Source organism: Crinia signifera, chromosome 7 (genome assembly GCF_055691185.1).
Source record: "Crinia signifera chromosome 7, ASM5569118v1, whole genome shotgun sequence".
NCBI lineage: Eukaryota > Metazoa > Chordata > Amphibia > Anura > Myobatrachidae > Crinia > Crinia signifera.
Window position 1 is genome coordinate 86,622,822 of NC_139223.1, and position 26,529 is coordinate 86,649,350.

Sequence of the window (26,529 nt, forward strand, 5' to 3'; positions counted from 1 at the left end):
TGGCATGGTGCAAGATTCCTAAGGTAGACGCAGCGGTGGCGGAGCTCACGTCAAGGTCTACAATACCGGTGGAAGACGCAGCAGCCTTCAAGGATTCCATGGATAAGAAGGTAGAAACCTCCCTACTGTCAATACCTAATTTTTCCCAGCATATAATTTCCAGAATCATAATTATAATCATGCCCACTAAATTAATATAGGCTGAGATAAATATTATTCATATCTCATAAGTAAGGAAAAGATCGAATATTATTTTACATATTTTTAGATATCACATAATGTCATGTTTGGACTCAAAATGTGCGAAATTATAATAACTGTCAGATGACAGTTATTAGAATTCCATATGATATTGCACACACATGTTATTACAAATCATAAGTTCACATAAGATTTAAAATACAGTAACAGAGGGGCGTGTCTGTAGGCTAATGAAAGGAGGTGAATGAATGGTTCTCTGGAAAGCACCTGAGCCAGTCATCAGATACTGTAAACAAAAGCTAGTTATACCAGGGGAAGACAATAGGATCAACCCCTCCCCCTAGAAAGTTTTCTTGAGGAGTAAAAATACAGTTTTAAGTTAGTTGTTTTTGGAACCTGAGCCAGTCAACATGCAGTGCAACAGTCCTGGAGAAAGATTGGATAAGATTGGACACATGGCTTTGAGTAATGTATAAACTTGTAGGACCAATATATTTTGTACTAGGATCCCGGTTATGGTATATGGTTTATGTTATAGAGTATAGGAATAGTTAACTTCCATTCTTAGTTAGTTTCAGATATTAACATGTGCATAGGCCCAGTGTATGTTTACCTATGGTTTGGACAAAGAAAGCTTCTGTCTGTAGTCAAAGTTGATCTGTGTGGATGATGTTTAGCTAGCCTGTAGTTATGAATGTGAGTAAGGATATGCTTAAATTGGTAGATATAGCCGTGTACGTTTACATGTGGACAAGGTGAGGCCTAAACCTGCTGCTGCCATGTGGAAAAGCAGAGGCCTAGTTCCTGGATCTTTTGTATGCAAGGAGTGTATATAGCTTCCTTTTGTCTGCTATGTGTCTGGATATTTAAACTAGCCCTTGTGTGTCTTAGTGTGGTTGTAATGGAGTTCTGTAATATATTGTCTGGCTAGATTATCTAGATAATCGGATGTAACTGCAAGATAACATGTGCTGTGAGGGTAGTCCTCTATTGCCTGGATTCTTGGTATTTGAATGCATGTGTAAGGCTATGCGTGAACATTGTATGGACTCTGTGTATTGAAGAGTGTGAATGCTTTGGGTGATCTCATGTGAGAATATCTAGATAAACTATCGGATAAATCCAACTTATATGATACAAATGTTGATAGCATGATGCTCGGATGGTGTGTGTGTATCGGCATGTGATGTGAGTATGATATAACAAGGCCATAGATTGTATAGCGCCTGTTAGGTGTTCTGTACAGAGAAGTACATTGTAGCTTAAATGATATTCAATTGTGTATGCTGCAGGTAAAGTGTGTTTGGTGAAAGTGCAAGTTATATAATAGTTGTGAGTATTGCATGATGCAGGTCAGAGGTTAAATTTGGAGTAAATGGTGTGGAAAGTCAAAAGATAGTACAGTCAGTTTATGTGTGATCGCCAGGCGGAAGTTATTAGTCTTTAGTTAAGGTTCCTTTGTCTGCTATGTAGTGGAATCTAAAATGGCGGACACAAAGACTTGGTTTCACAAAATGGCTGCTTCTTCATAGCCACGCCCCCAACAACTGTATTCACATACACATTATACATCACTGAGGTTAGCTTTATTTAAGGATGCTGGAGCAATAATCGTTATTATGTATAATACCTGTATTGTTATATTTTTGTAATCCATGATACAGTTTCATCAGTTTACATTCATAAATAATATTCATTGGTTATAAATCTGGACATTCAATTATTGGTTGCGTGCGAAATGAATAAATTAGATAGACTTTGCATATATAAATAAATGTACTTCAATAGATGGGGCCTCAGTCCGGGGATTAAGCATTTGACAATGTGCAGATATGCGCAGGGTTGCGAATATCGGCAGGTGTGGGATCATCTACCAGAAAGGAAGAAAAAGTTTTTTTTATTTTTTTTCTGGTACATTTTGTGTGTGTTTCCATATTACTGCCGGTTAGGGGCCTGTGTTGGATCTGTAGTATTACAAAGCTCTAATTTGAACTTTGGGACAAAAGGAAAAACATTTATTTATATTTAAATACCAAGATGCGATTCTATAAGTAAATATGTTTTAATAATTTGTTTTTTTCTCATGTGATGGTATCTCCTTTTGATGTTTATCTTTTAAATAATAGCCAGATATGATTGGCAAGGGCTGTTTCAGGTTGAATTGTTTTTTTAAAAAAAAAAATTTGAATTGTTTTATAAGCAGTGCAAATTTTAAATAAATGCACATCTTTTATAAGTGCAGCAGAAGCGGATTATAAGGGAATAATGTATAGCCATAAATTGCAGGTATTTTACTGCAGACCATCTCAACCTGAGAAAGCCATATGTATAATTGTATGCTGCAAAGAATTCTGGGTAAAACTGCTATTTCTACTAAATAAATTTATTTTATTTTTAGTATACCTTTCAACATATGGTAATGAGAATAGTAGGCAAGGTGGCTAAGAGTGTTTAATGGTAAGCTTTCATTCCCATAATTGATAGGATTGAGTCATAAGTATTTTAACTTTAGAAAGATAAAAGCAGAGAGAGATAAAATACCAGTCAATAGAAAAATCAGGTACAGTTAAAAATCAACAAATTCCAAGCAGTATGAAATTTGAATGTTACTCTGAGGTATTAAAGTTGAAACTGAAACTAATGGTTATCAAGTATGATATATAACATTTTTCTTTTTTTTTATTTCAGGCTAAAAGACAGATTTCCCCTAAGCATATAACAACATGCAAATAATGATTTTTTTTATTTTTAAAAGGGCCAGCCAGAGGGTATTTAGATGTAAATTAAGGTGTTGAGACAATAGATTGAACCTGGAAACTTAGACAAAGAACTTCTTTTAGAAAGGGGGCATTTGAATAGGATTGATTTATTTGTTTTTTTTTTTCTCTCAGCAGCAACTGTAGTATTGAATAGGCTCAATAGACAGAATATATTTTTTTCTCCTGTTATGATCTGTTACCCCAAATGCATAAGTGCATGGAAAAACTAGTAAGAGGTATTGTACTGTGTGGAGTTTGTACCTGTTAAGAGTAAAATTGCATTTGTTTTCCCCTGTGAAGGTGAGATATCTACAGTATTGTAAGAGGTGTTAAATTCATAGTGCCATATCCTTGCAAACCACAAAATGTTATAGAAAGAGTGTGCTATTGGGATTTCTTGAATAGTTAAGTTAAGTAGAAGTGAAGTGCCTATATAAGGAGGCAAAAATGTTGCGAAGTATGCAAAAGAAGGCGGGACTCGGACACATGGGTGTCAACGTCTGCCGCTCAGAGAGACACTGTTTGCGTGACGGACACATGTGCGGGCACATGTGATTGCCTAGGTACGCTGTACAGGTAAATGCCCAAGGATGGGTAGTGATAATTAATTAAGTGATAAATTGAGTAAGACTCCTGTTGAGTTACAAACAGGATTCTTTTATTATTGTTCAAAATTCAAGAAATTCAAATGGTATTGATTAAATTCCCATTGATAGTCAAGGGAACACTCGTGTGACATCCAGTAGAAGAGCTGCCGACCATGGGATCTTTCTGTACAGAAATATAGATAGTAATGTTAAAGTGAATGGTACCCAGATGTAGAAATTCCTGGAAGGTGAAAGGATTGCCCTTAGCGCTAAGGATTGTGTGTTGAAATAGGACACACGGGGGGTACGCGACGACGTACGAGTCGACGTACCCATTTTTACTGCCCCTTCCGTAGACCTACCTATTTTGGTCTACCGGAAGGGTATAGGAGCGAAAATCGGAACTTCGAATTCCGCTGAGCTCCTCCAGTTTCTGGGGGCACAGGAAAACAAGTTTGCTGTGCCCTGGAGAAGCTGGCCGCGCCTTGCAAGTTGGCTAGTAGTTCGCTACTAGTTGAAAGACTTGGTGATTGAGTACTTTACCTCGCATAGTGGGCTTCACGCTTAGGTGCGGAATAGTGCCATTTTGTGGAGAAGGAGTGAATTGGGAGTGACTCACTGATAAACGGCCCACCGGTTTCTGCTAGCTGTGCCCATACGGGCTACACAGGGATACTGTGATATTTAGGGAAGAACCGAGCGGACCCAAGAAGGACCGCTGAGTTCAAAGGAAATGTCAGGTAGACATACAGGTGAGTAATGCAGTAACTCACCACAAGATGAAGTATATAAATAGTAGAATTTCCAGGTACTGGCAGCTTCGAACCGGATGAATTACACAATAAGAATTGAAAATAATGTCTGCTCTCATCAACGCGAGGTAAGAGGAGGCATAGTGTTTGTTTAAAACTGTGGTATAGGAAAATGGCAATAGGAAAAGTGATGACAAAGATGCAATTAGACTGTTAATGCAGAATAGCAATACCCCCCATTCGTATATAATGGGACCAGTTATTTTAAAGTGTCTGATGTAATTGTGAAACTGACTAACCTATACCCTGTGTCAACTCCTTGTTAAGGATTATTAAGTGTTGACGTAATGTTCCAGACAGCTGTCATCTCCGAGACGAGAGAAGTCAAATGTAAGGCGGAGTCGAACAGCCAGAGAGGATGTTTGTTTTTCCCAAGTGGTAAGAGAATGTACAGTTGACGCCAAATTGACAGCTGGAGAAGTAGGTATACTGGTTTCACACTGACTCAGGTAATAAGTATTAAGGTAACAAGATAAATTGAGAATGCCAAAAATTGTATTTGAAATTAATTACATCCCCAGGTTAATAACTGCTGTAGGTATAGAGAAGCAGAGATGTCGCACAAATGAAGAACGGTAACTAGAAAGACGCCTAAACTTTCTTTCTCCCCTTTTAGCAAGTAGATTAAAGATTTAAACGTGGAACACAATATTACAGCAAACACATGAAGGTTTAGACTATGGTAAGACATACAGGTATAGAACACGAGGAAAGGTAGAGAACAAGATAACATGTTCTATTCAAAGGAGTACTGCATACGATCTGCCCTTGGTACCAGGGTAACGACGTGTAAGGAAATTTGTTTTTGAAACATGCTTGTTCATTACATGACATATAGTTCCCATGACACATATGTATGTGAACACATAGGCATAGGGAAGTGGTTAAAAGGTTAATAGCCACCTAGTGGTGACTTGTATGTGGTGTAATTGTCAGTCCAGGTTCTTAGGAATCAGGTAAGGAGAAATGGAAGTTAATGGATAGTTTATACGTACTCTCTTTTGTTTGTTTGATTGTTATTGTTTGTTTTGATGGTTCTCAGAATCAGACATATGTCATGTAAGGTGTCTAACGATTTGTTTTTCTTTGTGTTGTTTAGTAAGCCGGAAAGAGCTGTGATTGGACCCGGTCAAATGTGACGCATTGAATTTGGAAACCCCTGTTGCTCCTAATTGCATGGAGAGCGTATGGACCTAACATTGAAAAAGTTTCATCCCCTAGACAACGAGATATATATATAACAGTGTTTTAAATGAGATTTATAAATCTCAAGATATTGATAGTGTTAGGTCCAGATGTCAAGTAACTGATAGTCCCTAGTGATTGGACAAGGGAAATAAGAGATCGAATATTGAAGCTGAATATCTCAGACTTCCTCTAGTCACATTTTTCCGAAGAAGAACACAGATTATCTGGCTCAGACAACTGTATTTGTAATATATGGAGTGGTATAGAGGTTAAATTGAAAGAGGTTTGGTAGTACAGGGTAGAAATACCCTTAAATAAATTAGAGCGCCACCTAGTGTCGAAAGACAGTAAGGCGAGGGTTAAACTATAGCACTCTAGAGTGTAGAAGCTTCACAGATGTGGGAGGCGGGATATTTCTAACGCTTGGGAAGTTCTTTCTGTTTATGTCTCTGCAGGGAAAACAAGTCGACGACAGAACTATCGGAAGTCTACAAGTGGATCGGATGGAATACAAGAAGCCAAGAATGGTAGGGAAAATAGGTAGAAATGCAAAAATATTGATACTTCTTTTTCTTACAGATGCAATGGAGAGGGAGAGACGAGCCCAGCTGTAGACAGATGATGGTCCTCGAGATGACGACTTGGATACCGACAGATGACTGGATAAGAACCCAGCTAGAAAGCCCCAAGAGCCGACGAAATACACAAGCCGACCAAGAGAATGATGACCCCTAGACGACCCCACGTCGTGATGAGCAGAAGACCCACTAGAGACTTTCTTTGGCCCTTAGTTTTAATGTCAAGAGACACTAGGAAAGACCCAAAAGGCGTAGAAGGTTTTTTATCCTGGGACCCTATTCAGGTTTTTTAATCCCCTACTGCCCAAGGAGAAATGACTGTTCTCCACTCTTTCAGGAAATCTTTATAATACTCTGTCAAATTGTTTGTTATGATTGTTCATCAATGTTTTCCCAGCATCCTTTGTAGGACATATGAAGGTTGTTCAACCCTGTACGCCCTGCGGTAGGTAACACAACACCTATGCAGGAACACTACACCCACATAGACTACACATACACTCCCCAAAATGTATCATTCAGTCGTGTGTGTCTGGGCTGTGGCCCTACAACTATTGTGAGGTCATAGTCTGGACATGCCGGCGTTAAGTAAATGCCCTCCCCCATTTATTATTAATCTCGGATTAAGCCATTGCGCAAAAATGATACATCCCCTTCTTTATACACATACACATAAGTTCCACCCTTTAAAAATCTTTTTTTTATCAATGAAAAATATTTTTATGAAAAATATTGAAATTTTATGAATTATGAAAATTAATGCGGAAATTATGCATTATTAATGTGACAGTTATTATATACTGTCAAATGGGCGACTGTCAATACCTAATTTTTCCCAGCATATAATTTCCAGAATCATAATTATAATCATGCCCACTAAATTAATATAGTCTGAGATAAATATTAAGTAAGGAAAAGATCGAATATTATTTTACATATTTTTAGATATCACATAATGTCATGTTTGGACTCAAAATGTGCGAAATTATAATAACTGTCAGATGACAGTTATTAGAATTCCATATGATATTGCACACACATGTTATTACAAATCATAAGTTCACATAAGATTTAAAATACAGTAACAGAGGGGCGTGTCTGTAGGCTAATGAAAGGAGGTGAATGAATGGTTCTCTGGAAAGCACCTGAGCCAGTCATCAGATACTGTAAACAAAAGCTAGTGATACCAGGGGAAGACAATAGGATCAACCCCTCCCCCTAGAAAGTTTTCTTGAGGAGTAAAAATACAGTTTTAAGTTAGTTGTTTTTGGAACCTGAGCCAGTCAACATGCAGTGCAACAGTCCTGGAGAAAGATTGGATAAGATTGGACACATGGCTTTGAGTAATGTATAAACTTGTAGGACCGATATATTTTGTACTAGGATCCCGGTTATGGTATATGGTTTATGTTATAGAGTATAGGAATAGTTAACTTCCATTCTTAGTTAGTTTCAGATATTAACATGTGCATAGGCCCAGTGTATGTTTACCTATGGTTTGGACAAAGAAAGCTTCTGTCTGTAGTCAAAGTTGATCTGTGTGGATGATGTTTAGCTAGCCTGTAGTTATGAATGTGAGTAAGGATATGCTTAAATTGGTAGATATAGCCGTGTACGTTTACATGTGGACAAGGTGAGGCCTAAACCTGCTGCTGCCATGTGGAAAAGCAGAGGCCTAGTTCCTGGATCTTTTGTATGCAAGGAGTGTATATAGCTTCCTTTTGTCTGCTATGTGTCTGGATATTTAAACTAGCCCTTGTGTGTCTTAGTGTGGTTGTAATGGAGTTCTGTAATATATTGTCTGGCTAGATTATCTAGATAATCGGATGTAACTGCAAGATAACATGTGCTGTGAGGGTAGTCCTCTATTGCCTGGATTCTTGGTATTTGAATGCATGTGTAAGGCTATGCGTGAACATTGTATGGACTCTGTGTATTGAAGAGTGTGAATGCTTTGGGTGATCTCATGTGAGAATATCTAGATAAACTATCGGATAAATCCAACTTATATGATACAAATGTTGATAGCATGATGCTCGGATGGTGTGTGTGTATCGGCATGTGATGTGAGTATGATATAACAAGGCCATAGATTGTATAGCGCCTGTTAGGTGTTCTGTACAGAGAAGTACATTGTAGCTTAAATGATATTCAATTGTGTATGCTGCAGGTAAAGTGTGTTTGGTGAAAGTGCAAGTTATATAATAGTTGTGAGTATTGCATGATGCAGGTCAGAGGTTAAATTTGGAGTAAATGGTGTGGAAAGTCAAAAGATAGTACAGTCAGTTTATGTGTGATCGCCAGGCGGAAGTTATTAGTCTTTAGTTAAGGTTCCTTTGTCTGCTATGTAGTGGAATCTAAAATGGCGGACACAAAGACTTGGTTTCACAAAATGGCTGCTTCTTCATAGCCACGCCCCCAACAACTGTATTCACATACACATTATACATCACTGAGGTTAGCTTTATTTAAGGATGCTGGAGCAATAATCGTTATTATGTATAATACCTGTATTGTTATATTTTTGTAATCCATGATACAGTTTCATCAGTTTACATTCATAAATAATATTCATTGGTTATAAATCTGGACATTCAATTATTGGTTGCGTGCGAAATGAATAAATTAGATAGACTTTGCATATATAAATAAATGTACTTCAATACTACGGAAGGTACATACTGCATCTTCAGGGGCACTCAGGTCGTCAGTTGCTATTGCTTCAGTATCCCGTGCTCTCAGGCTTTGGGCAGCCAATCTACATACGGATGTAGAAGACAAAATATCTAAAGCATATATCTTACGCAGTCTAGAGATTATGCAAAAATCCATTGACTACTTGTGTGAAGCATCGCTGGATTCGGTGTCGTTCGCATCAAAATCCATGGCAGCCGGAGTAACAGCAAGAAGGGCGCTGTGGCTAAAGCCATGGAGTGCTGACACAAATTCTAAAAATAAACTGACAGCATTACCCTTTGAGGGAAATTATTTATTTGGGTCTAAACTTGACGCCATGATACAGAAACTGTCAGGCGGAAAATCTGTCCGGCTTCCGCAGGATAGAAGGAATCGGTTTCCTTATCCAGGAACACCTAAACCATCCTTTAAAGACGCAAGAAGCTATAGGCCTGGAAAGCCATATTATAGAAGAGGGAACCCAAATCTTTCCCGTCAGTCCTTTCGCCAGCCTTACCGAGGGAAATTTCAGTCGGACAGAGGTGGAAGGCTATGACTATCCACAAAGCATCAAGATAGGGGCAAGACTATTGAATTTCCCAGAGGTTTGGAAAAGGACGATTGGGGACAGATGGGTCCTGAATATAATTCAGATGGGTTATTCAATAGAGTTTGCACGTTACCCGAGACAAGATCGGTTTTTAAGATCCAGAACACCAATATCGAGGGAAGAGAAAAGAGAACTGAAAATAAAGATAGAGCAACTTCTAGAAATAAACGCCATAGAGGAGGTTCCCAGGCTACAACACAAGAGAGGGTTTTACTCGAACTTATTCCTAGTGAAGAAACCCAATGGAGAATACAGGACAATCCTGGATCTGAGGGATCTCAACCTGAATATAAAGAAGATAAAATTCAGGATGGAAAGCTTGACATCCATTCTAACTGGGATAAAGAAGGGGGCGTTCCTAGCGTCAATAGACCTAAAGGACGCCTACTATCACATCCCAGTAAACAGTTACCACAGAAGATTCCTCAGGTTCGCAGTGTCAAACAGGCACTTCCAGTTTGCCTGTCTGCCCTTTGGGCTAAGAACATCTCCGAGGGTCTTCACGAAGGTTCTGGTCACCTTGATTGCAGAATTAAGAAAACAGGGAGTCCTGATATGGCCATACCTGGACGATCTTCTAATTGTAGGGGATTCGGAAGGAGAAGTCCTACAAAGTTTAGAGTTGACGCTATCAACCCTACGGAAACACGGCTGGGTTATAAACGAAACCAAGAGCCACCTTCTACCAAGTCAAAATATTCAGTTCCTGGGGGTCCTGATAGACACTGTGAATTTAAACATTGCCCTATCACCAGAGAGATGTATAAGAATCCAGGAGATGATAGAGAAGGTCCTGTATTCAAAGAAGGTGACTTTTATGATGGCCGTACAATTGTTGGGCATGATGACGTGCTGCATAAAAATTATACCATGGGCTCAGGCGAATATGAGAAGTCTACAAGGGTACCTGTTACCTCTGATCCGAAGAGGATACAGGGACCATCAGCTTATTCTACTGAACGAATCAGTAAGAAGATCCATATTGTGGTGGACAAGGGATCTGGAGGAAAGAAGATCCAGCCTAGAGAGTCCGAGATACGTGGTAGTAACTACAGATGCCAGTCTAACTGGCTGGGGAGCACATATGAAGAATGCATTAGTGCAAGGAATATGGTCCCTGGAAGAAGCAATGAATTCCTCGAATGTAAGAGAACTTCAAGCAGTCTGGGAGGCAGTAAGACTACTGAAGAATTACACAGTGGGGAATCATGTCAGAGTCATGTCAGACAATGTCACGGTGGTCTCACATATAAATCATCAGGGTGGCACCAGAAGCAGAAAGCTGATGAGAATATCACAGGATATTATGGTATGGGCGGAGAAATATCTTCTCTCGATCTCGGCAGTATACATACCAGGAAGGAGGAACATAGTAGCAGATTTCCTGAGTCGAAAGTTACTAGATCCGGGAGAATGGGAACTGTGGTGTTCAGGGAGATTGTGCAGAAATTTGGAGTCCCAGAAGTGGACCTGATGGCTACTTATGCCAACAAGAAGGTGAGGACATTCTGCTCAAAATATTATCATGCCCAAGCAGCAACATTGGATGCCTTTACAATCAGATGGCAATTCAAACTAGGGTACATATTCCCACCTTTTCCCCTGATAAACAGGGTGATAAAGAAGGTACAAGAGGACAAGGCAGACCTAGTGGCAATCCTACCATACTGGCCACGGAGGGGCTGGTTCTCAAATGCCATGAGGTTATCGGTGCAGAAACCATGGGAGCTACCCAACAGACCGGATTTACTGAGACAAGGCCCAGTACTACACTCAGATCCCGCGACATTATGTCTAAGGGCGTGGAGATTGAGCGGCAAATACTAAAGAAGCATAATCTCTCTTCACAAGTCACGGACATGATGCTGAAAGCCAGAAAAGATGTTTCTTCTCTAGCATACTACAGAACATGGATAAAATTCATCGAATGGGGGCAGTTCTCAGGTGACTATGCCAAGATTTCCACTGGAGAGGTACTACAGTTCCTTTTCGATGGATTCCTATTAGGCTTGGCAACGGCCACCATCAAAGCACAGGTGTCAGCCTTAAGCGTCCTGTTAGACAGACCATTGGCGGAAGAAAAGGTGGTTAAGAGGTTCAGCAGAGCCATGAAGAGAGTTAGGCCCCCAATCAAATCGATTGTAGCGCCGTGGGACCTGAATTTGCTTCTGACAGTACTAGCCAAGCATCCATTCGAACCACTTACGGACATTCCGCTCAAGCTGCTTAACTGGAAAGTGTTTTTTCTCGTAGCAGTCACCTCTGCTAGGAGAGTGAGTGAGCTACAGGCGTTGTGGATCGAGGAACCCTATCTTGTTGTGTTCCCGGACAGGGTTGTGTTGAGGACACACCCGCAATTCTTACCTAAGGTCATCTCTAGATTTCACCTCAATCAAGAGATAACTCTTCCAGAGTTTTATCCAAATCCTCAGAATGAAGAGGAGGAAATGTGGCATAACTTAGACCTGGTAAGGGCCATATCTATATACTTGGAAAGAACCAAGACATTTAGAACCACCAAACATTTATTTGTAATTCCTGAAGGAATAAAGAAAGGAGGAGCACCTGTGAAGCAAACGATATCTAGGTGGATAAGAGAAATTATCTTATTTGCCTACAAGAAAGAAAACAAGGTGGCACCTCTTATTGTCCAGGCACACTCTACTCGGGCAGTCTCCACCTCATGGGCGAATAAGGCGAAGGCATCAGTTACAGAGATCTGTAGAGCGGCTACCTGGTCTTCAGTCCATACTTTCTCTAACCATTATGCACTTAATGTATCTACTGCTCACTTTGGGAACCACGTGCTGCAAGGAGCTATGTCAGCCGGACTGGCATCGCCATAAGTAAATATTATACAGCTATCCCTCCCGTGTGGTTTTACTTGGGTATGTCCCAGTGTTATGGCTGCCATGGGGATCGTAGAAGAAAGAGCCGAATTATAATCACCGATAATTCCTTTTTCTTCCTAGAGATCCCATGGCAGCCACTTGTTGCCCTCCCGTGTTATTGTTGTGTTTTTTCTCCAGGTTACGGAGACACTCAAAAGACACTGAGGCTAAGGAGGAGGAGGCTGTTATACCCAAGGTGGGCGGTCCTAGAGAAAAAACTCCTGTCTGATCTATGGGGAAAGGAATACATCCCAGTGTTATGGCTGCCATGGGATCTCTAGGAAGAAAAAGGAATTATCGGTGAGTATAATTCGGCTCTTTTGGCCTCATAACATGCACACAAGTTGACACAAACGGCGGATCTGTCAAACAGGCTGAGCCACTGCCTGATCTACACTTCAGGCGAATGGCGGCGGCATTCAAATTCATCCAGCGGACCCCACACAGATTACATCAATGGTACTCTGATCCTGAAGGACAGAGATCAGATCGTAAGCACTCCCCAATGTTCTTTTTCTAATTGGGTAGACCTGCCCCGCTGCACTGAATATTCCTGATAGGGTTAACAGGATGGCGGTTAACCCCCAGCTGTTCTAGCCTGAGACTGCTGCAACTACCACAAAAGACATTTGCCCCCAGGTACTGAACTTATGATACTGAACATTTTGATCGGAGATGCTGGGTCTCCTCAGAACCTATGAAAGGTTGAAACACTGTTGCTAGCAGCTTGCATGATACTTTGTATTACTTTTTTGATACACTTGCATCCTTCTGTATAGCATTAAATGTTTGCAATTTGCTGTCTCTATAATACACATTGACAGCCACTGTTTGTTTTATTATGAGCGATTTTGGGGTGAATTGAGCACACACTAACGTTATGTGTGGTTCTTGGGTGTATATTGCTAATACCCTAGTTGTGCAATACAATGCTAGGAGACTTAGGGCAGTATTCAATGACGGAGTTCTCCGTGCATGGAGAGCGTTTTATTTTGCTCTCCATGCACTCTCCGTGTTCCGGAGGGCTCGCTGCCACTCCTGCTCCCACTATTCAACGTTTTTAAGACTCGCCGCCACTCGCGGCGAGTCTTAACCCCTGCAGCGGACGAGCGTCCGCGGCAGGGAGCTGACAGGGAGCCGTGGGACGTGGCATCCAGGGAGATTAAAGTCTCCCTGGATGCCACAGAACATATGTGAGGGTAGGGGGCCCCCCTGGGACCCAGGCAGCACAGGCTGCCCCCCCCTATAGCCAGCGGGGGACCCAGTATTCACTGCACCCGAACGTGCATACGGGTGCAGTGAATATATGAATATCTAATGAGCGGCTCGAGCGCTCCGGCCCCCTGCTGGCTGCACTGTGTAAAAAAAAAGAAAAAAAAAATTAAAAAAAATATTTTTTTTTTAAATTAAATATATATTCATGTGCTATAAGCACATGAATAAAAATCACATGCCCCTTCACAGAAAAAAATTCCTGATTTTTTGACACCAAAATTAAATACAAAACCCTTTTAGATTAAAAGTTCACATTCCAGCTCTCCATCAAAAGATGGAGAATTTCTACACGGAGAGAGACGGCGAAAATCACTTAGAAAGACGGAGAACATTTCACATTGAATAGGGTTGCTCGCTTTTGGAGAGCAAAATGCCCCGTCCAAGGCGAAAAAAGCACAAATTCTCCACAAAACACGGAGAACTTTTCTCATTGAATACTGCCCTTAATATGTGCAAATACCAGTGTTTATTGTAAATATAAAAAATGCAATTGTGGGTGAGCAGGTGGTGAGGTCGGGACCGACCGCACGGCTGTGTGGGTGTCACACCGACCAGTTCTGGCTTGCAGTACCACCTGCTTGCCTACTGCACAGTTCGTGGTGTCCCACTGTCACTAGGACTTTGGTCCTGATGCGGTGTGGTTTGGCAATGCATAGAGTGGATGGGCTGGGGGCGTGGGTGGTGGTGGGGAGGTCACGGGCTGCAGGCTCTGCGTGGAAAAACTTTTTTGCACGAACTTTGCAGTAGGCAAGCAGGTGGTACAGCAAGCCAGAACTGGTCCGTGAGACACCCACACAGCCGTGCAGCCGGTCCCGACCCCACCACCTGCTCACCCACAATTGCATTTTGTATATTTACAATAAACACGGGTATTTGCGCATATTAAGTCTCCTAGCATTGTATTGCACAACTAGGGTATTAGCAATATACACCCAAGAACCACACATAACGTGTGTGTGTGTGCAGTTCACCCCAAAATTGCTAATAAAGTCACCAGGTCTAAAGACAAAACCCAGAACTTGCTGCACCTATCCACATTTATTTAGGGTAGAGCGCAATACCAAAAACCTCCATTCTTATGTTTTATTATGTATGTTTGCTGGTATTATGACATGCTAGCCACACCTCCATTTCTTTCTGTAAACAATGTTGTCCACTGTAAATGAGCCCGGCACTGCCTGATGATGTCATCACACTTGGTGGGTGGGAAATTGGAGCACAGTGGGTGTCATTTGATTGTCTATAAATTCACTGTATGTAACATTCATTCTGTGTCCTGACGAAAGTTTTGAAAATAAAACTGAAACGTTGACTGCAGCCTGGTGCTAAACGCCATCTTTGTTGCTATTAGGACAAATCCGAGTGAGTGCCGCCTCCACATCCAAGCCACAGAGAGGGTCCTGGGAAGGCACCCCGGTACTACAGGAGCTGCATTGGGATTGAGTGCAACCGCGACACATATACATACAATTATGGTTACAGTGTTTGTTTTCTCAAGCATTTTCTAAATATAGCCACATTATTTAAAATGCCTAAATGGATATGTATTAATAAAAAAACAGGGAAGCTTTTGTATTTTAATTAATAGAAAAGCAAATTAAAATGATTACGTGGAGAGTCCATATAAAATATTTTCATACAATACTTAACAATTACTTAAATGTGAGTTTACACTTAGGCAAGTTACACCAGTCTCTACAGCTTTGTTCCGCACACTGACATAATTGTTGTCTTTGATATAAAAGCGCAGAGGCTTGTGGGTCCACTCTCCCGCATTACCAATCCCAATTCGCGCACAAGACACAATATTTTCCTCCAATATACTAGTCCCGGCCTCCAGCCAAGCGCTCTTATCAGTGGCAAGATCTCGTTGGTCAAAACTCTTTTCAAAAGCAAACGCTTGGCAGAGTTTTGAGGGTCCATTACAAAGTTCCTTGTCTTTCAGCGGTTTTGATTGTTCATTTCTTCTAACATTTCTGAATTTTCTCATTGTATCAAGGCCTTCCATAGGCTCTATTGCGCGTAAAAGAACTGCAGCTCCATCTCCTGCACACAGAAGAGAATAGTAATGAACTGATTGAGACATTTTTAGGAGGGTTACAGCTTCATGATAAAATCGGGTCGTAAGACAAGGTCAACGAATATCGGTAGTTTTTAGCCTTGTTTAGTATTCATCTGTTTACTACTACTGTACTTTAAATCCGTTCAAGGCCATCAATCAATTCTGGCTTTCACAAACCAACATTCTGTAAATCTACCCTGAATCTAGCATGATTAGTGTTTTACTTGTTTTGTACAAGGAAGATGGGAGCAGCGAGGCTCGATAATCGGAAAGACTCCATACACTACACAATGCATGGAGACAATTTCCATTCACAGCGTGAAGTTGGCTGAACAATGGTCAGTGGATCAGACAGGCTTGATAACCAAATCAAAATGGTCCCAAACATTTTTTCTGCCGTATTCAGGCTGGATTGAGGATTATTGTGCAGTGCATAATCAATTTAAGGCTGAATAAACACAAGTCTATGAAATTCAATCTTCAAATTAGCATGATCCAGAAGAAGGCACAACAAAGTTCCTTTTCTTTCAGTGGTTCTGATTGTCAATTTCCAGAGTTATATTTTGAGATTTACATCTAGAAAAGAAATGTCGACATGACCATGAAAGTGACAACTCCCCACACCACAAACTTCACTCCCCCTATGCCTACTCTTAATTATATCTACCCTTACAATTTCATATTAGACATCCAAATCTATTGTTTACATGCAGTTAGTCCATTTCCCATCACCACCAATAGTAGTAAGGACAGCATCAGAGTAACCACACCTTCCTATTATAACAACTTTCTTCTATTCAGTTAGTAATTCATTGTCCTCTGTATTATCATTACAAATGTTTGTTTTGATTTTGGATAGGTTTATAAAAATGAACCACCGAAGTAAAGCTTGGCACATATTAAGACTATATCGTCCATGATTTCTCCTTGCCTGGATCTCCCGGACAAACATTATAGTGTATACACACTGAACGATATTGTTAACAATCTCGTTCAGAGGCCACATTCAGGAGTATGCGGTCGTTGACAAGATAGTCAGGATTTGACTGCATGTACAGACTACAGAGTGGGCTGATATTGACCCACGGGAGAACACATCTTTAACGATATAGTGCAAATACACTAAACAATATGCACAAATATATAGTTTTCAGGCAGATAATTTCATAAAATATCCTAATGTGTAAGCAACATTAAAGAAAACCCTCTCTACAACTTAAGGCTTCCTTTCCCTGTATTAAATCAGGCTGCCTGGCACTGATCTCTTTCAAGTTCCCTTACAGTTTCCTAAAGGCCCCCATACACTAGGGCAGTGGTTCCCAAACTGTGTGCCGTGGCTCCCTGGGGTGCCTCGGGACACTTGCAGGGGTGCCCTGGGTTGGTGGTCCAGGACCAATTAAAATTATTAATGGCTAATTATTTATGAGCAAAACAAGTGCTGGTGGCTGGCAATTATAAAATGTGTATAAACAGAAGCAAATCCTGCCCTTTACCACATAACTGATCCTAAGAATCGCATATAAACCCAATCTAATAAAAAAAAATTTGGCCTAGGGGTGCCGTGAATTTTTTTTTATACTCTAGGGTGCCGTGAATCAAAAAAGATTGGGAACCCCTGCACTAGGGAGACTTCTCTGAGAGAAGAAGTCGCCTGCATTCCCCCACTTAACCACCGGGAACCCCCTGGGTTGCAGGACTGCAGTCATTTTGCATAAGATGTATTGCATGCAATCCCAGCCAAGACTACTGAGATGCAATAAATCTAAAGCAGCAGGTGCGATCTTCAGGTTCCGATGCAATGCACATGGGACATCGCATCGGACTTGATCTCAACTACATGCTTTTTATGTTATTTATCGCAATCGTGACCAAAAGTGTCCAAATCGCAAGTAAAATGTATATGGCCACCTTTATAGTTAGGTTACAAGTAGGAAGTTCTATTTAATATGTTCTGTAACTAGTGACATATAGAATAATAAGTATATATGTTACACTTGCTGTTTGGGAAGCTTAGATGACAGATCCTCTCTAGGTATTTGAATCTATTCTTTGGTTACCAGTACACTTTGAATAATTGAACGCATCAGGAATTCCCATAGAGGTTAAAATCTCACAGGAATATTATTGGGATATTGGAAAAATTAATTTATGGCCATCAGGACCTTTTCTATCCAGGTTCTAACATATTACCCACTTGTGTTAAACCCTGATGAAGTCTGCTAGATGAAACGCGTAAGGTTGGATACTTGATCGTGTTGTCTTCTGCTTTACGAACAAACATCCATGGATAAAGTTTTTAAGAATCTTTTAATAAAATTAAATATGTTTTATTGAAGCTGTGTTGTTCTGTACATATACACCTGTGGCAAAGACCATCACTAAATTTCTAGAAGGTGGTGGATATACTAGCGCTTTCTATTTCTCTCAATTTATACCCTTCACTTGTCTACCGCTAACAGGTGGGATTTCTATAGAGTAGCTGCTACCCTTTGAGGGCACACTCGGGGTCACCTTTGTGTGTGTGATTATATATATATAAAAATCATATATATATAAATCATACACACACACACAGTATATATTTATTTCAGCTCTAGTACATTGGAATGCCTATCTGTGGGTTAGCACTTTCCTATGTCATATTCTGAATACACGGTAAGCCCCTCATATAAAGTGCTGGATGTAAATTATGCTCCAAGAAATGACTATCTATAATGGAAATAAATATTGTGCCCTGGCATATCTTGTGTGTGGGTACAGAACAGACTTTATTCAACCAAGATCTAATAGGGCTGGATTATATTGTTATTGTGAATTTAATTGGCTACAGACCGCAATGTGCAGCAGTGTTGAATTTATCGACTGATGATAGTGAGGAAACAATGATTCCCTATGCACAGCATACTTTCAGCATGTATCGGAGGGCAATGTAGATAAGCTGTGAGTATGACATGCAGCAGGAAGCATCAATGCTCACTTGCCGAAGTAGCAAATATAAATATCAAAAGACGGAAACTTTTATGTAGATACATTTATGAATATTTCAAGGTGTCTCTTCCTAAATGATCAATGTAAATGGAAATTTTCAAGGCCCTTTAACTTTAACTCTGTTCAAATATTATACACATTTAACAAGGTAAAGGTAGCATAAATCAAAGGTATCATTACATATTATTAGTCTCCTGCAACCAAAGAGAATTTCCCAAAATAAATTATATAACTAAAGGGAGTGCTCCCCACTGGGTGAGTTTTTTGGGGAAGTGCCCCCTAAAAACCCCCACCACTGTCTCGCCTGGGGCTGGGCAGCACCGCTAAACACATCAGCCGCTGCCTGTCCCTGCCCTCAGCAACCCGGGGGGAAGGAGGTGGGGCTGGGCAGCGGATGAGAACTCAGCTCAGCAGCGCTGCCCGGCACTAAGCAGCACAGACAGTGGCAATCCTAAGAGTTTTCCATGTTTGCCAGTCTGGGCACTGGAGCATAGTCCACAAAATTATCTGGAGTACCACTGAAGGGGTTAAAGGTGACTAATACAAGAGCCTGGCTGTCTCTCATTTTCCGACTGCACTAATGGGACATACACACAGAGCGATTACTGCCCCATTTCTAAGCAATCTGTCTAGATTGCTTAGAAATGAAGCACGGATCTCTCGGTGTCTATACCCCCAGTGACACTGATGCGTGGTCATGCGCATCGCTATTGCCTGACAAGATTTATACTGTATGCAGTATATAAATCTAGTCATAGCCAGTGTTCTCTCTATTGAGAACACTGGCTGTTACAGATCGCTCAGCACACATCGCTGTGCTGAGCGATCTGAGATTAGCTAGATCGCTCAGCATGGGGGCTGACTCGCCCTGTGTGTACGGGGCATAACAAATCAATATGAAACCATGTGGCCAGTTGATCCAAAAAGTAACATCAGCATATTGTCCAATTAGACCACCTCTGTGTGTGGCCACATATAATGCTGATCAACTGTGATGTCAAAAGGCAGGGTAAATTGCATGTTTTATTTGCCACCATAATATTACAGCCAGAAAATACCGAACTTACCCTGGCTGGAAACATTCATACAAAAGTATACACCATAAATCTGATAAACGTATATGGTTCCAGGCTTCATGAACATTGCTACATTTCTCTCCGTCTGTTTCCCTCCTCTGGAATGTGAGGCTTCATCTTCCCCTCCTAAGTAAGACTCTGTCTCCACAATCCTACCGCGGAGTTCGGTTCCGTCTGGAAGCCTACGAACCAGAATCTGAGACACAATCAAGAGAACAACTCTAGATACAGGAGTCAGAAGAAAAAGTTAGAGCACTAACATTCTATAGAGAGTGTATCATTGCCCCGTGAGAACAGTACTTATGCAATAAATATAAGTATGTGATGTATGCTTATAGTTTTCTGCATAATGAGTTTCTGTAATTTGCCAAAACTGTACTCGTATTTAGAAGTAATCTGCTTTCCCCATTCTGTGCCACACATTCTCTTGTTCTTAGACTATTTACTGTAGCACTAGTCATCACAGAGAGTGTAGGAGGCATTCAGTGATCACATCTACAGACAGACATAATACTACATATCTGCCAACAATACCAACTGGAACATGGGGACATATCCACACTCGACAATAGTCCATTTTTGGCTGAGGTCATGCCCATTTGGAATAATCATCACACAAATGGAACAAAACAATATTTTCTTAGAATTTTCTGTATAAAAGGTTTTTGGTTAAAACATGCCATGGCTGTACTTACAATACATACACTTAACAACTAACTATAGTGGAAATCAATTTAAACTTTCTGATACAGTTTTTTGAAGGTTTTCAAACATTCAAATCTCCAAGAAGGACCTTTCCTAAGTAGTAATCTGTATGGTGGTTTCACATGGGAGCCTATATCACTTTTTCTGTCTCTAAAGGTGTGTAATACATTCTATTGAATGGCCGATATATCGATGGACTTTCAGCCAGTCTGTACCATTGATATATCTGTGTCGTTCACAGATATATTGCATCAGCTGTGCAACATAGCTGATGCCCGATATATCTAAAGATATATATCGCCCCATAGTGTTATGTGTAAGTGTGATCCGACAACTGCCCGTACAGCCGTGCCGGGAGCCAATGTATGGAGAACACACTACCTGATCCGTCTGTAGATATATCTACTAGTGTGTACCCAGCTTTAGTTGCTCCCATGAAGACAGACCTAAGCTGTGTACACACGGGGGCGATAGGGGCTGATATCGCTGGGAATATGGTCGCTGGCGACCATATTGCCAGTGATGGGAGTGTGCCCTGGCGATAAATCGCCGGTTGCGCGCTCCCATTTTCAGCCCTGTTCTAATCGCTGGTCGCAAGAGCTTGCTCCTGCGACCAGCTGATTCCCTCTGGGACTCCCCCAGCAGAGGTTCCCCTTCCCCTTGAAAAGGAGACACTGAGCAATATATCTCCCCCGTGTGTACGCACCTATAGTGAGGGTGGAAAACTCCTCCCCTCTCACATGGCAGTAATTTATGTGTAGAAAACCTGGTATGCAGCCTATAAGCTAGAAAGGCCATGTGTTCAAATCCCCCATGTGCTGTCAACATTACATCATTCTATCGTACACTGATTTTTACCATTTTAGTTGTAGAAATTATTCACAAGCACCAAATAGGCACAATTCTAATGAAATGTACTATGGGCACATGAAAGGCGCTGGTGTGTATGAGCCCTTGAATTATTTGTCAATGTTTCAAACTAAAGGGGTAGATGTACAAAGCAGTGATAAGTAGAAGTGATAAAGTTCCTGGTACTTTATCACCGGCCAATCAGCTTCTGACTGTTAAGTTGCATTCCTGGTTTAAAAAGGGACAGTTAGGAGCTTATTGGCCGGTGATAAAGTACCAGGCGCTTTATCACTTCTCCCTTATAACTGCTTCATACATCTACCCCAGAATGTGCCCTTAAGTATGCAGGCAGATTGAGGTTACAGCAGCCCAAAGACATTATCTGCTAATCTGAGGGAGCTCTTTCAAGTGAGCCTTCCAATAATTTACTGAGCTATATAGCATGCTATTGTTTTTGCATTATATTAAATACGAATTTATTCAAATACGGACCCTTAAGTAATGCTGCGCTCCACATTCAACAATTATGTAAGCATACCTCCCAACTTTGTAAATTTCAGAATAGGGATACTCGCGCGGCGCCCGAAAAGAGGATGTGGTATATGTAAATTAGGGCACAGCTTATGCAAATTAGCTGCACCTCCATTTTCGGACGAGAAATAAACGCTGTGCGCATGCGCACAGCGTCTATTCTGTCAGATTGGGGGGGACTCCCAACTGCCCCCCCCCCCCCCCCCCGCAGTGGGACACTGCCGGCCGCTGGAGGGACATGGGAAAGTCTGCAAAAACCGGGACGTTCCCACGTTTAGCGGGACAGTTGGGAGGTATATATAAGGAGATAAAATCACCATACAAATTGGGCAGAGAAATGTGTCAGGTGACCACTGAAACACAGGTGGAAAGCAAACCAGAAGTAACAGACCACATGTCTGCCAGCGTACCCTGGCTCTCTGAGGCAGCATGAAGGGTTGCAAGTGCTGTAAATCAGGAGCAGACGTCCCTCTGCCTTGGGTCACAGTGCTATCAGCCACCCAGTGCAGCATGCTATTTCACAATGGCACAAGTAAAAATACACAGTGATTGGTAAGAAGCACTAAATATCCTTTACTATTTGGGATAGAGGTAGACTCTCAGAAACATAATTCATTACAATAATATGAAAGCATTAGGACTTCATTATATTTCCTTTTAGAACAACAAGCTGCAGTACAATATTATATTTCAATCAGGCACTCTGTAACTGTGAATGGAATGTTTACCAAAAAGGTTTGCTGCTAAAACATCATGGGTGAAATGTAATAGGATGAGAGATTCAGAAAGTGTCTTTGGTAAGTAATCTTCAGTTTTTTTAAAGCAGCAATCATTTACACTGCAATATCAAACTGGTTTTGCAACCAATCAACTCATAACGCCATTTTCAAACAGAGCCTATAAAATGTGATTGGCTGGTACTTTATAAGAATTTTATCTCTTTCCAAGCTTTGATAAATAACCCTCATAATATTTTATTATTATTTAGTAAAATAAGCTTCAATTATACTTGCATACATAGGATGGGTTGGTGGATAATAATGCAGGTATAATGACAAAACAACAGATCAGGATTCAAAGTGTGGAAATTAATATGTAGCAGAGATAAATGAAAACACCACCTTATGACAGAAGAATATACCAAAAATGTACAACTAAATGAATTACTGTACAGTACCTGCCCCAAAAAGCATTTAGCCAGCTCAGTGCATGACTTATTGTAAAAGTCAGACAGGAGACGAGTCATTTGGTCCTTGAAGTATTTGCTAGTGGCTGAATCCTTCTCTCGCTCAATTAAAGTACCATCAATTTCTTTACTGTTGTCATCAGCTAATGCTTGTACACATCTTCGTTTTCGAGGCATCCTGTAAGAGAAGGTAATGTAATGTAAGTTTCGGCCCCAGAAAGTGGCAGTTACAGCAGTAAACCACAAGCCGAGGACAGAGTGAGCAAAACATAGGATTTGAAACTGGTAGTTGCACAATGTGGTTTTATACTTTGCCCACATTCGCCAACCAGCAGTTATTGATTACGGATGGCAAGATGCAGCCAAACCAAGCAATTTGTTTTAATCAAGTCAAGATCTCTGTATTACCCCCTGACTGGGTGAGCCTAATAAAAGTCTCAAAGCACCTTTAACTAAAGACCCTGATACACTGAGGCAACTTTTCTGAGGCAACTTTTCTGAGGGAAGAAGACACATGCAATCCCCCCTTGTTGTATGCAGTCCTTTCGCATATAATATATCGCATAAGACCCCCGCCAAGCCTGCCCAGCTCGGATACGATACATCAGATCGTATCTACAGCCAGTGTAACTAGCAGGCTCTGATGTGTTGCATACAGGACCGGGCATCGCATCGGACCAGCTGTCAATCACATGTGATTGACCGCCGCAATAGCATGAAAAGAACCCAAATTATATGTAAATCGACTAATATGCTTTACATATACATTAACCCAAGAGGGTGCAATAAGGACACCCCAAAGGCTGCCCATTGGGTGGTGAAACCAGAAATTATGCTGAGCAGTATAAATATCACAGTAGTTCTAACATTTAATAAAAATGTAAGTTTTGCTTTTGTTCTGCATAAAACGCTGGAAGGTACGTTTGGAAACTCCTGTGTCCATAAGGGTACCGAAGCATCTGCGCTGGTAAAGCTGGATACACACTATACGGTGTCACAAACAATGCAACCCTCATTTTACTAATGCCACAACACAATATAGAGCGCACACACTGCAATCTTCTGAAGGACCGCACAATATTGTTTTGGAGGATTTTAGCCAATTAATTGTGGCTCCTGTACAACCCACCTCTACTCATATTAGGCAAAATGTGTCTCTTATAAAGATCGCAGCAGCAGTGACGAGTGGGCAGAAAACGTGTAACCCATGAGTACCCACAGAAACATAAGGGGGCAGTGATACACGCTATCACAGACAGATGCGGATTCGGACCCGTCACCCGCTGTAGCTTGTTCACGTGATCCCCGGCAGCTATCCCCATACACAGGAGCCGGAGAGCTAGCCCAGTACTAGTAGTAGCAGCCCGGAAGAGGATTAGGCGGGAGCGCCCATTCGCACGGGGGAATCATAGCAGTATACACTGCTCCCCTGTGCACGCTATGGACTCGTCCGCAGGAGCTCAGTCAGCACAGCAGATATTGATGGGCAAAACGGGTCACTAACGAGAGCTGGTATCCAGCAGATCAGCGGCCGTCAGTGAAAAGATCCGTATCTTTTAGGCGACTCAACGGTTCGCTTTGAAAGAAGGGGTACTGTAATTTGATAATAACGAAGCATAATTTGTTTTACAATCATTTATTGCCATTTTTTTTACTTTTTTTTTTTTTAAAACAGTGAGCTGAACAAATAAGAACATACATGACCGAGTAATGGCTGGGTGCACAATCGCCATCGATGGCATCTGCACCGATGGCCATCCCTAGCAGCAGCAGCCTTGTTATTCTTTCTTTTACTTGCAGTCGCAGCACAGTCTCCTGAGTTACTACATCTCAGCTGCCACAGGTGGCAGTGCTGAGATCAGGCAAATGCATTGTAATGAAAAATGAAACTGAAAGTAAAAGAACGACGGTTCACCTTTTTGGGATCGGCGGCTCCCTCGGTCTTTTATGGGATCCGTTCAAAAGACCTGCTTCGTTCGCGAAGGACCCATCTCTACAGCAGAGCAGACATAACCGTGTTCTTCTTTGAAAATGTACATGTCTGTAAGGTAGAGGGATAGCCATCTACCACATGGTTGCCTACCTGACCCTCTCTTTCAGGGAGAAAATGCTTTGTTCCTGGACTTCTCTGGTAATGTAGGATTGCCATCACCTGTGGTGAAACACCTTTCTTATCAATTACCTAGCTCCCCACAGGTGATGGCAATCCTACATTACCAGGGAAGCCCAGGAACAGAGCATTTTCTCTCTGAAGGATAGGGTCAGGTAGGCAACCATGATCTACCATCGATGGCCAATGTAGAGTAATTTGCCATCAATGGGGGAGGTACAGTGCACTGTCTGCCTAGTGTGAGGAGAGGAATGCATGTACTGTAGGGCTGCAGGATTTAAGTATAACCATGCTTGGTCGCAGGTGGTTTAATTAGTAACTCGGTCAAGTTGATTTAAACATCTCTGCTGAGCCATGGATATACTAAAACATGTACCATTGGGATGCCTTAAGGACCCTGTTAGGGAGGAATGCAGTCATTAGGTTGACAGTCAAAAAGTTGACCACTATTGGCATTAGGTCAGCATGGTGAAAAGATCGACACAAGCAACAGATCACATGGAAAAAGGTTGATATGAGTTTTTGGTGCTTCCTCATTCTACGGCCACCGCTTACACTACAGAACTTACGCTTCACTTGCCACGCTTCAGGCTTGGTGGCTCGCTCCACTTCGTTTCACTCACCACAACGTTACTAAAGGTAATAGATGGTTGTGTGGACACAGGAGGGTTGGGTACTTCCTCACTGAAAATCCTTACTTGGCGGTTAAGTAGCGGATAATGTAACTGGCATAGCGGTGGCCGCAAAGATGACGAAGTACTGAGTTTTTCACTTTTTTTCCTCTACAAAAAAGGACTTGATCATGTTTTACCATCCCAGTGGACATGGAAGGGGAATATAATAGTAGGCCCGAATGCGAGGGGACGCGGTACACTTATATGTTGTCCATGTTGATGTAGACACCAAAAACGTGAAACCAGGGGCGTAACTAGAAGATTGTGGGCCCCATAGCAAAATCTGGAAAGCCCCCCCCCAATGAGAAAAACACATTAAAAACAAATTAAGACTACAGACTCACCCCATCAGCACCACACTGTGGTACAGAGCAAGTTTTTACCTGCTGAAGTGGAGGGAGGTGCAGGGTGGTACAGATGGACTAAAGATACAAAGGGCAGTAGGGAGGGAATAGGGAGACATAGGGTTGTAGGGAGGTGATAAATAGATAGATGCAAGGCTGCAGGGGGAGGGAGACGCAGTGGGTAGGATAGAGATAGATAGATAAATGCAGGGAGATATGGAGTGGGAAGACAGATGCAGTGTGGTGGGATGGGTATAGATACAGGATGGTAGGAAGCGGGGACCGCAGTGCAGAAATGATACAGCATGAAGCATTTCATAGGTGGGATAATTTGCTTGCTGTGAGCCCCTCTTTGATCTCGAACATGGTACAGTAGTACCGGGTGTACCTACCTCACGGTGCCTCTGGGTACAGGGGAGCTGCAGAC

The 26,529-nt window shown here is 41.5% G+C and overlaps 1 protein-coding gene across 2 annotated transcripts; it reads right to left on the minus strand.

The window, feature by feature from the left end:
- Window positions 1-14,648: 14,648 nt before the first annotated feature.
- Window positions 14,649-24,339, minus strand: MPG (N-methylpurine DNA glycosylase). Of its 2 annotated transcripts, none has more exons than XM_083153430.1 (4): window positions 24,104-24,339; window positions 22,966-23,152; window positions 19,695-19,899; window positions 14,649-15,623 (listed from the first exon to the last, which is right to left on the minus strand). In XM_083153430.1, exons 2-4 carry the CDS (start codon window positions 23,149-23,151, stop codon window positions 15,223-15,225), a joined length of 792 nt encoding a protein of 263 aa, XP_083009556.1. In that variant the 5' UTR covers window position 23,152; window positions 24,104-24,339; the 3' UTR covers window positions 14,649-15,222. The 2 variants fall into 2 exon arrangements, with proteins under 2 accessions (XP_083009556.1, XP_083009555.1); XM_083153429.1 differs by having other exon boundaries at window positions 24,194-24,335.
- Between the last annotated feature and the right edge of the window lie 2,190 nt (window positions 24,340-26,529).

What these genes read in the sequence shown, in the direction of transcription:
- MPG (XM_083153429.1), bottom strand. An exon ending in CTAAATGCTTTTTGGGGCAG is followed by an intron (nt 19,900 to 22,965) that starts GTACTGTACAGT and finishes ATTGTGTCTCAG; the next exon opens with ATTCTGGTTCGTAGGCTTCC. An exon ending in TATGAATGTTTCCAGCCAGG is followed by an intron (nt 15,624 to 19,694) that starts GTAAGTTCGGTA and finishes TTCTGTGTGCAG; the next exon opens with GAGATGGAGCTGCAGTTCTT.